Below are 14392 nucleotides of genomic sequence, written 5' to 3'. Positions count from 1 at the left end.
AGATTAGGTAAAGTGGGAAAAAAGATTACAGAAAAAGGAAGAATGAATGAGGTGCTTTAACCCAGCACTGTCTGATAGAGCTTTCTGCAATGATTGGAAGCTTCTATTCTGTGCTGTCCAATTCAGTAGCCACTGGCCACATGTTGCTAGTAAGCAACTGAAATGAGGCCAGTGTCATGGAGGCAATGACTTTTTCAATTTATTTTAAATGTTATCCATTATCTACTGTATTGGAAAGCACAGCTCTAACTGCTTAACCAATAGCCCATTACACACCCTAGTAAAGGTGCGATTAAATATAAACGCTTCTATTAATCTAGTTTTGGGGGCACTCATTTGGGGTTGCACAGGCTTGATCAATCAGGGGCTGGAGGATCACGGTTCTTCAAAATGACCCTACAAGGGTTTATTCCCTATTTGCACTGTGCCTTCAGGTACTTTATCTCATTTAATCCCATTACAAACCTGAAGAGGGGAGGCTGGAGATGATCATCCTCATGAAATCCAGTAAGTAGGTGACACTAGTAAGGTCCTACAGCAGATAAGGGTGGAGACCAGAGGCCAGGTGGGTGTTTTTCCTCCTGATTGAAAGACTCTTTCCAGGGGAAAGGCACCAGGGGAAATGATGTCATATTACAAACGCCCACTGCTCACAGCATAGGCCTTATGGATGATGTGCTCTGCCTCACATGTCTCTGCCTTTTTCCTACTGTACTGTGGCTAATGGGGCCATAGACTATTAACATGAACCCTATTTTATTCCCTTCGTACTGCCTTGATTGAAGCAATCGGGATGTTTTTTTTTCCTGAAGTTCATTCATATATTCAAAATTGTGTATTGAGCATCAACCTCATCCCAGTCAGTGTTCTAGGTTTGGGGATACAGCTGTGAACAAAGCAGAGATCCCTTTCTTGTGGACCTGACAGTTTTGGTGGTAGGGGGAGGGGGTATGGACAATAAATAAATCGTGTATATATTGGATTATTTCAACATTTTAAAAAGATTTTAAATATACCAGCATCTCACATCTCTTATGGCACACATACACACTGTCCTGTTTGTGTGTGTGTATATGTGTGTGTGTGTGTGTAAATCTGGACCTGCACTTAAAGAATCTGCCTGGCTAGCTGAAATGTGGAAACACCTTTCGATGTAGTCTTTTAACATGTGTTGAGTGCCACCTATGTGCGGAGTCTGATACTGGGAACTTTGGAAAGATGCAGAAGAATGAGAAGACAAGGTCCTGTCTTAGGGGGTTCCCAGCCCAGTGAAAGAGGCAGTCCCTTCCTTTAGGAGCTCCCAGACTGTAAGAGCTGACAGTCTAGCTTGGGAAGGCAAACAACTTCAAGACCCTGTTACAAAGGGGAATCCCAAGTAGGGGCAAAATGAATCCAGCCTAGACTGTTCAGAGCTGGGTAAACTCTATCATGATGATGGGGAACAAGAAAGGGGCACCCTAGAAGCTGCTGCTTGTCCCAACGGCAAAGAGGAGGATCCGGGGGCAAGGGGGCAGCCTTTCCCGGATTACTGTTACCCTGGAGAGTCTTCTGGATGAGATGAGATTTGAGGTGCTATTGCAAGAATGAAGAACTGGGAGGCAGGATGGGGTGGGGTGGGCATTGCAGGTAGAAGATGCCTCCGGGGGCCCTGGGCAATTAAACAGTCTTGGGCATAAGCCTGGACAGTTAGCCCCAAGACAAACCCAGCTGAAGATGCAGAGGAGAAAGGAGGGCTAATGGGAGGAGGTGGATCTTGGCTGGGGAGGGGCAGAGGGAAGGAGCCTGGTCAGAGGTGGAGGGGATGAGTGGGGGCAGCCTGGGCTGAGTCCTCCCAGGAGTGCCCCGGTTCCTTGACAGCCATTAAGGAAGCGAGGTGAGAAAGAGTTAAGTGTGCCCCTCCACCGCCCCAAATGCTTCCTGTGTTTGAAATCCTTCAGGTCTCCTAAACCCTCTGGCCCCAGGCCAGGAGGGCATTGTCCTGGGAGCCGTTGTGGGTTGTCAGAACGGCCGTGTCGCCTTTGTTGTGTGGCCACCTCGAGGTTCCCTCTCGCTCCCTGGCTGAGGCTGCAGAATGCGTGCTGGGAGGGGGGCGGTGCGGGAGGCTCGCTCCCTCTCCCTCTTCCTGGCCCCCCCTCCAGCCCTCCCGATGACCACATGACCAAGTGGGCTCGTGGCCAAGCCACAAGCTACAAAATGCAGCCCCTGGAGTGAGCGGGGAGCATTCTCGCTGGCAGCCTGGGCCCTGGGCAGTTGGAAGCCGCCGCCGAGCAGCCAGCCTCCTGGAAAGAGCTCGCCTCTGTCCCCAGAGCCGCCAGCCGAGGCCAGCTTGGCGGCGCTGCCCCCGCGGCAGGAGAGGGAGGCTGCAGGAGAGGAGGCGGCGAGCGAGCGCGGCAGCTGGCCAGCCTGCGGCGCAGCCCCGGAGCCACGCGAGCTCCGCGCCCGCCCGCACGCACGCACGACCCGCGGCTCGCGCCTCTCCTCGCCTCGGGGCGCCCGGCCAGGGCTGCAGCGGCCGCCGAGGAGCAGCATGAATCTGCGGCGCTGCGTGCAGGCGCTCCTGCTGCTCTGGCTCTCTCTGACCGCGGCGTGTGGAGGTGAGTGCGTGCCCGGCCACTCGCCCGCGTGCCCCTCGCCGCGCTCCTGGACCACAGCCGACGCCCTCCCTTCCCTCCGCCCCCAACTCGCGCGCTCTCCGCCTCCCGGACCCGGGCACAAGCCGAGCAGGAGCAGCCACGCGCCAGCCGCGCCGGGCCGCAGACTGACTGACGGGGCGCCTTGGGCCGGGACCGGCGGGGGAGAGGGAGGGGAGGGGCGGCTGTGGGGGGTTGTTGGCGGGGAGGGTGCTCCGCTCGGTCTCAGGCATCACCCGCCCGGTGCCTCGCCCCTCTCCGCGGCCCCGAGAAGTCCGCGGAGCTGCCGGCCGCGGGTGTGCGCCCGGGCTCCCGCTCCCCGCACCCCACGTGGTGGCGGGTATGTGTGGGTGTGGGTAAGCTGGGGAGCATGTCCGGCTCCCCATGGATCAATCAGTGAGTGAAGGGAGCTGACCTGAGCCTGGTGGGCTGGCCTCCCGAGTTGAAGGTTTTCCGGCCCCTGGAGGCTAGGGGCTGCGCGCCGGGCCCGGGGTGCGGGCCACTCGGGATGATGTGCCAAGATGCAGACGTGACACTTGTTGCATAGGCAGGAGCGCGCGGCGGGGGCGGCGGCGTGGAGCCCAGCTGTTGCTCCTTTCAGCCTGCATGTGAGCAGAGGCAGGGCCTGGCCAAGCTGGTCTTCTCTTCCTCGCCCTAAGGTCCTATCTGCTCTGCTCTCCTGCTCCCACACAGGAGGCTCTCCCCACACACTCCGCGCCTCCCCAAGGACTCATTCTCCGATATCCTGGCTCCGGCTTTCACTCGGCCCCAGGCACAGGCGCCCCTCACCTTAGTCCCCTTGTCTCCAGGCACCAAACCAGGAAGCATGCGCCTGACTGGACACCTCCGTGCAATCCTGGGAGGGGAGACATTTCTCCCCCACCTGCCCACATCCCCCACCTGGCATACTTGGCACTAGTGCTCCCTTGCTCTCCCCAAACCTGGCCCCACGGATGCCCTGGCAGCCCCAGCCCAGGCTGCCTGTTCCCTGTGCAGTCAGTGTCTCCTAGGGCTGTCAGCTCCTACCTCGGGGTGCCACAGTCCTGTGATCTGGCTGTCACTGCTGCCTGCCTGACACACAGAAGGGGAAAGGCCACAACCAGGTGGACTAATGGCACTGCCAGGGCTGGAGTCACAGGAAGGTGGGAGCAGAGGGAAGGAGAAGGCAGGGCAGCAGGTTTCCTAGATGAAGAGCATGGGGCCCTACTTACTTCCAGACCCTCCAGAGCAGGACGGTGGCCTGCAGCCCAGGAGCCTCTGAGGGGCCTGGCGGGGCTCCACCTCTCTCTCTTTGCAGGCTGCCTCCTCTCTCTGCTCTTGCCTTTTGGCACTGCCCTCGCCCTGGGAGCACTGCCTGGCTTCTCAGGAATGTACATTGATTGGCTCTGGCCCCCCTTCCTTCAGCTAGCTATCCAGTGGTCTTCTTCAGGACCCAAGTGCTGGGTCAGCCTCTTCCTTGGTAAGAAGGGAGCAGGCTTTTCCTCAAAAACTCTTGTCAGGCAGGCAAAGAGAGAGCAAAAGATATGAATGAAGGACACCACATGGGCCTGCCCTCCAGGCACTTACCATCCAATGCAGTTGGCAAGACGAGACACCCACATGACACCACCACTGGCAAACAGTACAAAGTTGTACCTTCAGGGAAGAAAAAATGGGTACAGCGAAGGCATCCCAGAGGAAGCTGAGGCTTCCTGATCTGCATACTTGGTGGTCCCCCAGAGCCTATGTGGGGACCCTTTGGCAACTGACCACCACTAGGACCCTTTTGGGGGTCCAGCTGGTTAAGGGAACAGCCAGTTTCAAGGGAGGGAACACTGTGTTTGGCCCAGACCCCACTGCCTCTTGCTGTAAGTCACCCTTCTTCATTAGATCATCTAGCTTCGTGCCCTTATGTGGGTAAATCTGTTGCCTTCACATTTTGCTTCAGCCTGGCACTGGACACTTCCAAGGCTCTCACTGCTGTCTCCACCCCATGACATCTTTAGGAGCCAAGGAGGGACCCTTCTGTGCAGGTGGCCACCGGCCAAGAGTCCAGGTACTCATGTCCTGCTCCTCCTGCCTCCTATCCTGGGACCCCAGAACCACCTTGCCCTCAGCCCAGACTTGCATGCTTTCCCCAGCCAGAGTCTCCAGTCAAAGTCCCAGGCCCAGGGGCACCTGGGTGGCACAGTCGGTTGAGTGGTCGACTCTTGGTTTTTGCTCAGGTTGTGATCTCAGGGTCATGAGATCAAGCCCTCTCACCCCCTTATTGGGCTCTGTGCCCAGAAGGAAGTCTGCTTGAGATTCTTTCTCCTTCCTCTGCCTCTCCTGCTCCTGCGCTCTCTCTCTCAAATAAATAGTTTTTAAAATAGTCCCAGACCTGAAAATCTTGCTTCCTCCACAATACACTATGTCCCAACTTGGAATGTCCCCCTCTCCCTTCACTGAACACACTCAAACTCCTCCACTGCCTCCTGACCTGGGATACACCTTGCTCTTCCGAGTCGGAGAGCTGCTGGGCCAGGGCCAAGTGTCCCTTGGTCTTTGTCTGAGCACCTCTCTCCCCTTCCTGCCCCCCTCTCTCCCCTTCCTTTTCCTCCGCCTTCTCCCCACCTCCTCAGCCATAGCTCCAAGCCTGCAGTCACAGTGCTAGTGTGAAGACAGCCTACTGTACCTCACCCTCTCAGGGAGGGGGCATCTCTCCTCCATCCCCAGTCCCTAAGTGCTAAGCACTCCTGTAACCTGAGTCAGGCCTCTGGGGCAAAAGACTAATGCATGTGAAGTGAATGGCCAGGCTGCCAGAATGTGGTGTGTCCAAGGGCAGCAGAGCTGGCATGGGAAGATAGCTCCGGCCAAGGGGGAGACAGCGGTGCTAAGCGGACCAAGGACGGGTGCCTCAGTTGGAGAGAGCTGCCATATCATACATAGAACAGTGGAGGGGGCATAGTCAGCGGGGTCCCTGCCACAGCACCCATGTGGGCTTTGAAAGCAGTCACAAGATAGACTGGACGGCAAGAGGAGAAACAGGTGCGTCATTCCTGGTGAGGCTGGCATGTTCCTGAAAAGTCACACACACCTCTTTGTGCATGGGCAGGCGGGGTTGGGAGTTTACACTGCACAACCATCAAACCCTGTCCACCCCTGGCTGTGGTGCTCCGTGGAGAGCTGCTGAGGCTTCCTTCAGGCTTCCTTCTGATGGTGCTTCAGAGAGCAGAGGCTCCAGGCCCTTTGGGCTTCAGATTCTTCCAGGGAGTTGCCCCAGCCTCCCTCTAAGTAGCAAATGAGTTAGAAGAAAATATTGAAGCATACTGAGAATGGCCCCTGTTTCTAGAGGGGAGATTCTTTGGGGCAGCCAGGACCTTTGCAGTGATGAGAATCAACAGCCTCTAAGTTGGACAGGATAAAGCCTGGGTTTCAGGTGTCAGCTTATCTCAGGGTGAACCAGACTCAGAATCCAAAGTAGGAGGAAACAGGTGGGTGATGGGATCATGGTGTGGGAGGAGCTACAGACTTCAGGCTACAAAGAAGACAGTGAGCCCCCCACCCGATGGGATGCAACGTGCCAGGGGCTTTCTGGGTGGCTGCTTTCTGGGGGTTGGCTGATTGTTCAGGAAGCTCAGGGGGGTTTTCTACAGGCTTGAAGTCTAGATGTCTCCCTGGCCAGAGTCTGAGCCACTCTCCCTGTTCTCCATCCTGGTTCTCGGCCTTCCCCCACTTAAGGCCTTTCAACCCTAGCCTTCCCTCCCTTACTGCCAGCAACACTCACAGTCCTAAGTACTGAATATTTTGAGGTAATGTCCTCCCCTACCCTCTTCTCCATGCCCACTCTACCCGTGGGGCTGTGCCTGTGCCATCGGCCCACCCTCACTCACCCCCAGTAGTAGAGGGCATGAACTGAAGAACCCAAGGCCCCTAGGGTCCTTCCCTGTGCCTGGCCACACCCTCAGCACAGTCCTTCCCACCCTGAGTATGACTCCTCATCAGCATCATTCCTATCCCCCTCAGTTGTCAGGGAGAGCCTTGAGGGGACCCCAAAACACAAGGCAGAAGCTGTAGCACCTGAGTTTGGGAGTGGGGTGGGGAGGCACTTAGTGAAGGCCCTTCCCTCCTCTCTCCTTCCCCAGTCCAGCCCTTTTGCAAATGGCTTTATGACAGACAGAAGTGGCCTCCTGCCCTACCTCCCCAAAGTGCGAATATAATTTGTGTTTTCATTGTCTCATTTGCGGTGATGGGTTTTAATTCTTATTAGGGGATGAGCTGACACATTAACCTACCCCAACCAGAAGCACGGAAGTGTGGCTGGCAAGCAGTGGGATCCTAATGGGCCTGTGACTTTTCTTGGGGAAGGTGGGTGGAGGACTAGAGTGTGCGCATGTGCGCAGTGGGCTTGCGTGTCTGAGAGAGCAGCAGGCCCTGGGAGCCTGGGTGGGGAGGGCCCAAAGGACAAGCCTCGCCTGCTTTTGGCCCAAGAGGAGGATAAATGCCTGGAAATTGTGTGCAAACGGAGGAGGAATCACTAGAGCCAAGGAGCCAACAGAGGAACCAGAGCATGGGGATGCTGGAGACAGGAGGAGGGAAAGGAAGAGCAGCCAGGGGCATGACTGGGGGGCTAGCAGCCAACGGGTGGTTATATGGAAACTGTGAGCTAGTTGTGGGGATGCCTGGATGGATGGAAATGGGGCTTTAGGGGCAGGGATACAGCTGAAGGCGAATCCGGTGGTGTGGGAGGAGAGAGACTGGGATTTGCGATCACTGACCTCAGAAGCCATATTTCTGCAGGCCAGCCCTGGACTTGGCATTGCACAAGTTCCCTGCAAGTCCACCTTCTGCCCAACACCATCTCATCTGCCTGTTCTTCCTGCTTCCAGAGGCCAGGCGTGTTTCTGAAGTGCAAGCCCACCTTCCGTGGCTGTCCTGCAGCCTTTATGAGAGCCTCCCTCACTACACTCAAGAGCATCCAGCACCACTTGGATTCTCTTGTCAGGCCTTGGCCTGGCATTTGGAGGCTTCTACTCTAAGCCAGATGTGGACAGATGTAGAGCAGAGTCCCAGAGAGTAGAAGAGAACTGGAATTTAAATGGAAGGAATTTACATCAGACACAGGGTAGAAGTGTGATCTGGGGATGAAAGGAGACAGGCATTCGGTGGGGAAGTGCCAGTAACAGTAGCCTACACCCCTCCTGATGCACAGACTTGCTGCTTCAAGTGGCCGTCCACTCACTGGGTCACTCATTCATTCTGATAATATTTATTGGCCTCTAAATCTGGTCACAGGCTGAATAGAACCCAGCTTAAGGCTCACAGAACCAGAGATGGCTCCCCACCCCAGCCATACCCACAGGGAGATGACAGGGAACAAGGGAGCCTTAGTGAGGCTGAAACACTGATGAGGTGCCCAGGGGTGAGGTAGGAGATCTCAAAGTGGGTCACCTGCCTATTGAAGGATGTCAGAGCACAATGACGTGGTGTTCTGGATTTGCTGTAAAATACTTCCACTAAGAAAAAAGAGAAAAGGGATAACTAATGCATATGTGACTCCATCTGGATAGCTGTTGAACCCGGGTGATGGGTATGTGGTGGTAGGGGATTCATTTCATTGTATGCGTGAAATGTTTGAAGTGCATCTGTGATAAGGGTGCCATGGGGAGTTCTTGCTTGCTGTGCCCTAACCAAGTACAGACATATGCTCCAGATTGTACCCCCCCAATGATGTTCTAAATGAAGAACACGTTTGTCCCTGCCAGAAACGTGGTAGAACTGCCAAAAGGACATAAAGTCAGCTCCATAAATTACGAGATATGAGTAGTAGGTTTGGCCCAGGCCAGTGTAAAAATTGCAAACTGTTCACCAAGATGGAAGATAAAACCAAAGGGAAGCTTCAATGAGTACTACCTCGTGGAGACGTTGCCCCTACCGTGAGCCCGCAGCCCTCTGTCCATTCGCATCAGCCTCCCTAGCTAACAGGCTTTCCTCTTCCTGCAGGGCCGCTGCTGCAGCCTTCTGACGGCAAGGCGCTGGAGGAAGGCAATATCCGCCACCTGGTGCAGCCCAGAGGCTCGAGAAACGGACCGGGGCCCTGGCAGGGCGGTCGGAAGAAATTTCGCCGTCAGCGGCCACGCCTCTCCCATAAGGGCCCCATGCCTTTCTGAAGCAGGTACTTGAGCCTCTCTCTAGTCAGTGGGCAGCGGAAGGAGCAGGAGAGGGAAAGCCCGGAAGTTGAGTGACCCTGCTGCTTATTGCTGGCCAGACACCTGCACCAAGCAGTTCTGGGCCGGCACACAGCATAGGGGCTTCCAGAGTGCCCATCTTACCCCTGCATTTTACAGATGTGGAGACCAAGGCCTGGAGAGGAGCTGGCCGCCTGGGGCCAATCTCCACCTGGGGTTGTGCAGGCTGGCCCACTTGGAGAGTTCTAGAAGTCCTGGGGGGCCTTGAGAGCTGGAGAGGGGGGCCTCAGGGTATCCGACCCATGTGCAGGGTGGATCTTTACCAAAGAGGGGAGAGGGAGGCAGAGAGCCTTGCAGGGGTGGTGGGTGGGCAGCAGGCAGAGAACAGAAAGAGAGTTGCCCAGAGCCATAGGAAAGAAAGAAAAAATGCAAGCAGTAGCAGAGAAAGACAGGCCTGCTTGCCCCTGTGGCCGGGCCTGCTGTCTCACCCCTCCAGCCTGGACAAGGTGGCATCAACTCCCGGGCCTTGGGCTTAGGTTCAGGGTTGTGGGGAGAGGGGAACAAAGGCTGTCTCCTTTCCTTGCCCGGCTGGTTCCTTTGACCTAGGACATGCCAGTGACTTCTCTCTTGTCATTTTTGTCTCTTTAGGATGGAAGGGGCCCCCGAGTCGCCGCCTCCTGCAACTCTAGCTACTCCATAGATTGGTTTGCTTCTCTGGAGCCCTCACTTCCACTCGCCTCTCTTGTCGCACCTGTCCTCGCTGCTGATGGTCCTAGCTCTTCTCACCCACCGGCTTCCCCAAAGGCACAGTCCTGCCTCAGCGATGATTCCCTTTGTCTCCCACGGATCCGTTCAGCCCCTCTTCCTGGCCCTTCACTGGACTGACTTTGGAGACCAGGCTTCCCCTTTCTCTGGTCCCCGCCTCTCTCCCATCCAGCAGCCCAAGCTCCGCCCATAACCCTTCCTGCCTCCTGTGTGCCTGGGAAGGGGGGGTGGTACTGTGGGGGTTGGGAGGCCACCGCCTTCTTCAATGGGCTCCTGCCAGTCCCAGGCTTTGGAGTCCCATTGGCCCCTCACCCAGAGGTGCCGGTTGGAAGGGCTGAGGCATTGCGACGCAGACGGGGTGCTTAGGGGGACATTGCAATGGGGCTCGGTCCTCTGGCAAAAGGGAGAGGGGAAAAGCTTTGGGGAGGAGGAAGACTAGCTGCTGTGGCCATTTCCCCGGGCCGTGTTTGGCTTAAGGAAGAAACAAAGGAGAGGGGCTGTGAAGTACCTTGTCACCTCTGTCACCTTTTTTTGTCTCCTAACACTGCCCCCCACCCCACCTCCCAACTCCCTCCCTCCCTTGCCCGCTAGTTCAAGCTCTCTCGCTCAGGAGCTAAAGCCAAGCAGGGGTGTTTTTTGCCAAGAATCACAGAATGTCAGAGCCAAAAGGAACCTTGGCGATCACTTTGCTCAGACCCCTTATGCAAACTCCTGCGAAAGCAGGCCTGGAGAGGGTCGGTGATCTATTCAGGGTCACAGCTGAGCCAGAATGAGGACCCAGGTCTCCCTGCTCCCACTTGATGATGTCCTCTTCCCTCTTGATGATATCTTTTCGCAACACATTAAGTGCCTTTCTTGGGGTTGGGGCGGGCGGGGCTGAGAAGGAGGGGCAGCCATGAACTGCCCGGTTGTGGGGGGGACCCAGCTGCTCCTGCCTCCCCAGTCTGCCCCTGCCTGTCCTTCCCCAACCTGAGTTGCAAAGGTCCGGTCACTGGCCAGCTGCCCCACCTGCTGCACTTCCAGAGCCTTGGTATTCTCATAGGGGCCACCCAGGTACTGAGGCTTTCATTCCAACCCCTACTGACACTGATTTCTGGGAGCCAGCAGGGAGCCTTAATTGGCCTTCCCTTTGCATTGACTGGACCTTCTTTCCCAGTGGCCTTTCCTCCGGGGAGGGAAGAAGGAAGGAAGGAAGGAAGGAAGGAAGGAAGGAAGGAAGGAAGGAAGGAAGGAAGGAAGGAAGGAAGGAAGGAAAAAAAGAGGGAGGAAGTATAGGTCTGAGCAGGTTGCCTTCTCAGAGACCTCCCAGGAGGGAGGAAAGGGGAGACAAGAGCCTGATGGCCATCTATGTATGTGTGGGGACGGGGGAGTCAGGGCCCTCCGAGTCCCACAATAACCCCGACGTTGCCTAACTGCCTCTCCCCCTCACCTCTGCTGCTGCTAACGCTGCTGCTGCTGCTGCTACTGCTGCTGCTTCCAGGCCCACCCTGAGGAGGCAGCTGGGCACCTGCTTCCCCCACACCCCGTGGTCTGGATGTGGGGACTGGCCAGGGTCCAGAAAGCCTCTTCTGTCACTGATGCCCCCACCAGGGACTGGGCCTTCTTTCCCCTCCTCCTCTCTGCGTCTCCTGCCTCATCAGCTGCCAGGCCCCCTGGGGAAAGGGGGTAAGCTGGTAAAGTCCAGAGACACAGGGCAGAAGGGGGCAGTGGGGGGGAGCTGGGGGCCTGTCTTATTTAAAATGGTTGTGTATGATTCTTATACTAATTTATACAAAGATATTAAGGCCCTTTTCATTCAGAAATTGTCCCCTTCCCATAATTGTGTTCACTGTGTTTGTAAAGATTGTTCTGTGTAAATATGTCTTTATAATAAAGAGTTAAAAGCTGACAATTCACCCTTTCTCTTGGAGGTCATGTTCAGGAGGGGCATTCCTGTCCCCTGAGGCCCATGGTTGTCCCCATGCCCACATATTGCACTTGCACGGAGGTAAGTGCCTACATCCCAAATCGATTCCAGGTCAAATGGCCTCGAACCAATTTGCCACAAACTCGTAAAAGGAATCTCTGCACTTAATGACTGGTCCACATAACACTCAGCCTGCTTTTAAGTGTTTTGGTATCTGGGTGTCCTTCCCCGCCCCCCTTCAATGTCATTTAAAGCTTTTTACGAAGCAATTGATTTAAGGACATTCTGGTTAAAGGTGGGATTCCTACTAAAATTTGTTTTATATCCTTGGTGGGTGTCTTCTAATTTTATCTACTTCTGAACACTTTCGGGACTTTTTAGCCAGTTTGCCTTTTTCGAAAATCATTGTTTCCTGCAATAAGTACACTTGGTAATGACTTTGTATGTATCATTTTATGTTTCACAATATAGAGCTGCTTGATGAATGAGAAAGTCTGAAAAATAAAACGCAAGGAGTTCAATACAATTCTGCCCCATCTGTCTCACTTCTTCATGTTTGCTATCGAAAGGCCAGTATCTTGCCGAACAGAGAGGAGCATGGGCACATGCTAATTTGGTTAATCAACTCATTAGGTGCACACAGTCATACACAATGCAGAGTACAACCCGGTGAGGAGACATAATCATCAAAAAGGTGCATTTGATAAATCTTGTGGGATATTCTACAGATTTGACAAGTATTTCGGGCTAGAAAGACATAATTTAAAAAAATATATAAAGACATAATTTTAAGGAAAGGTCTGCAGACAAACTTGCCAAAAAGCCATAAAACTGCTCAATAGGAAATAAAATAGAAAAAACAACTCACAAGCATACAAAATAATCTCATCATTGACAAAATGCTGCAGATTGCAACATATGATTTAAAAATATGACATTATGCTGGAAGTGCCTCTTAGGAAAATTGGTACAAAATGCCTTCTTTCAAAATTACTACTTTGACTTTCAGGCAAACTAGTCGTCAGAGTGACTGGTTAGGCAAAGAGGTTTTAGGTGGGCTGGCTTCATGCTGATTGGTCTGTTACCTCCCTAATCACCCCCAAAGCTCTAATTTTCCATGAAACCAAGGAGAAGGGGGGTGGTGGCAGGGCCGGAGAACTTAATACTGACCTAGGAGTGTGCAACCCTTCAATAGCTTTCAGAGCTCTTTTTTTTTTAATAAGGAAATATATATTTTAATTTTTATTTATTTATGATAGAGAGAGAGAAAGAGGCAGAGACACAGGCAGAGGGAGAAGCAGGCTCCATGCAGTGGGAGCCCGACGTGGGATTCGATCCCGGGTCTCCAGGATCGCGCCCTGGGCCAAAGGCAGGCGCCAAACCGCTGCGCCACCCAGGGATCCCTCAGAGCTCTTTTTAAAAATAACTCATTTTATCATCCTAATGACTGGATGACACAGTCCCCCAACTCCTGTTTCACAAGTGAGAAATGAGAAAATGGGCTCAGAGAGGTGAAGCCAGCAAGTGAACCTAGAATCTGGACTTTGAATTCTAGAAGGCAAATTCTTTCTATGGCACTATAGAAGTTTCCCCAATTACAGGGAAGACTTAAGTACAAAATGTGTTTGGTATTCTCAGTTTAAGTGCAGAAGAAGTAGATGGCATGGTGTAGACTGGTGGCATCACTCACACTGCCTCCAGAGGTCCAATCGCATTTGCATAAGTTGGCAGGAGGACAGTGGGCAGTGGAGGTGAGGACAGGACAGGGAGCAGCCACCTGGGTCCTCTGGGCATAGGTAACCCACTGGATGCTGGTCACAGATGACTGCCAGTCTGATCTTCTTGGGGCAGAGAATGAGGGAAAGGTGAGCTGATAGCCTTCTGGGAAGGTAATTAGACATCAAACCAAAAGAAAGCAGGACATATGGGTTGCCACCCTTTGGCAATATCTTGACCAAATAAACACAGCAAAATCAGAATAGAGGGTTGTTTTGAAAATGCAGAGGTAAAGAGAAAAAGGCACTCATTTAACTGTTCCTGGACCATGAGTCCTAGACCAGGAGGTTGAAGGGTGGGGGTGGGGGACAGACAACTTGAGAAACAACAGTACTTCAAGTCCCCCTGGAAATGAGGTGGCTTCCAAAGTGCCAGAGATTCGGGGGGCAAACAGACCCAGGCCCAGACACACGACTTCTTAGGCACCCAGAGGTGGTGTCAAATGAGCCAGAGCCCTCCAAAGCCTAACTTCTCAGACTCTCCCACAAGCCCTGGCTGACTCAGTACCACCAACTGGGGCTGGGCTCACCCACTGTGGAGGGAGCTATGGGGCCTGGCCCATAGCAGCCATTCTGAAGTACTTCTATAACTTTATTGTTCGGGCCCAAAAGTTCTTCAACTGAATTGCTCAATCCAACGTTTCTTTCTGACCAGCGTGAGCTCAGGCCAGCTAACCATGAAAGGCAACAGCAGAGAAGACTCACTATGTTCCGCAACCCTAGAAGGGGCTGCAGACTCAGCCAGCATTTCCCTGGAACCCCCAAATGGAAGGCCTCTCCAGAGCCCCTTTGAAAAAGCCATTTTTCCTGATATAACTGGCCAGTGCCCACAAAAGGAGCCCAGCAAGGGGCTTCCCTCCTAATGGCCCCCGAGGTCTTTAGGCAACGACCAGAGCCGTATCCAGAACATGTCGTTGAATGTTTCAAATCAGGGGTCAGCAGACTTTTTCTGTAAAGGGCCAGGTAGCATTTTCGACTTTGTGGGGGCCATTCCATCTCGGGCTCGACTACCCCAGTGAGCAGTGCTAAAGCAACCACGGACAAAATGTAAATGAATAGATGTAGCTGTGTTTCAACCAAACTTTATTTATTTATTTTTTTTTCCAAACTTTATTTATAAAAACAGGTGGCAGGTCACAGTTGGCCAAATCCTGTCTCAACTCTGCCCTT

General features: G+C 53.8%; 1 protein-coding gene across 1 annotated transcript; it reads left to right on the top strand.

Annotated features, from left to right (window-relative positions):
- Nucleotides 1-2206: 2206 nt before the first annotated feature.
- On the top strand, nt 2207-11973 carry APLN (apelin). Its single transcript, XM_025431541.3, has 3 exons — nt 2207-2594; nt 8592-8763; nt 9425-11973. Exons 1-2 carry the CDS (start codon nt 2528-2530, stop codon nt 8756-8758), a joined length of 234 nt encoding a protein of 77 aa, XP_025287326.1. The 5' UTR covers nt 2207-2527; the 3' UTR covers nt 8759-8763; nt 9425-11973.
- Nucleotides 11974-14392: the final 2419 nt, after the last annotated feature.

Source organism: Canis lupus, chromosome X, assembly GCF_003254725.2.
Source record: "Canis lupus dingo isolate Sandy chromosome X, ASM325472v2, whole genome shotgun sequence".
NCBI lineage: Eukaryota > Metazoa > Chordata > Mammalia > Carnivora > Canidae > Canis > Canis lupus.
This window is presented reverse-complemented; position numbering and strand designations above follow the sequence as displayed.

Coding starts and splice junctions, on each gene's coding strand:
- APLN (XM_025431541.3), top strand. CDS start 2,528: ATGAATCTGCGGCGCTGCGTGCAGGCGCTCCTGCTGCTCTGGCTCTCT. Junction 2,595..8,591: donor TCTGACCGCGGCGTGTGGAG/GTGAGTGCGTGC, acceptor CTCTTCCTGCAG/GGCCGCTGCTGCAGCCTTCT.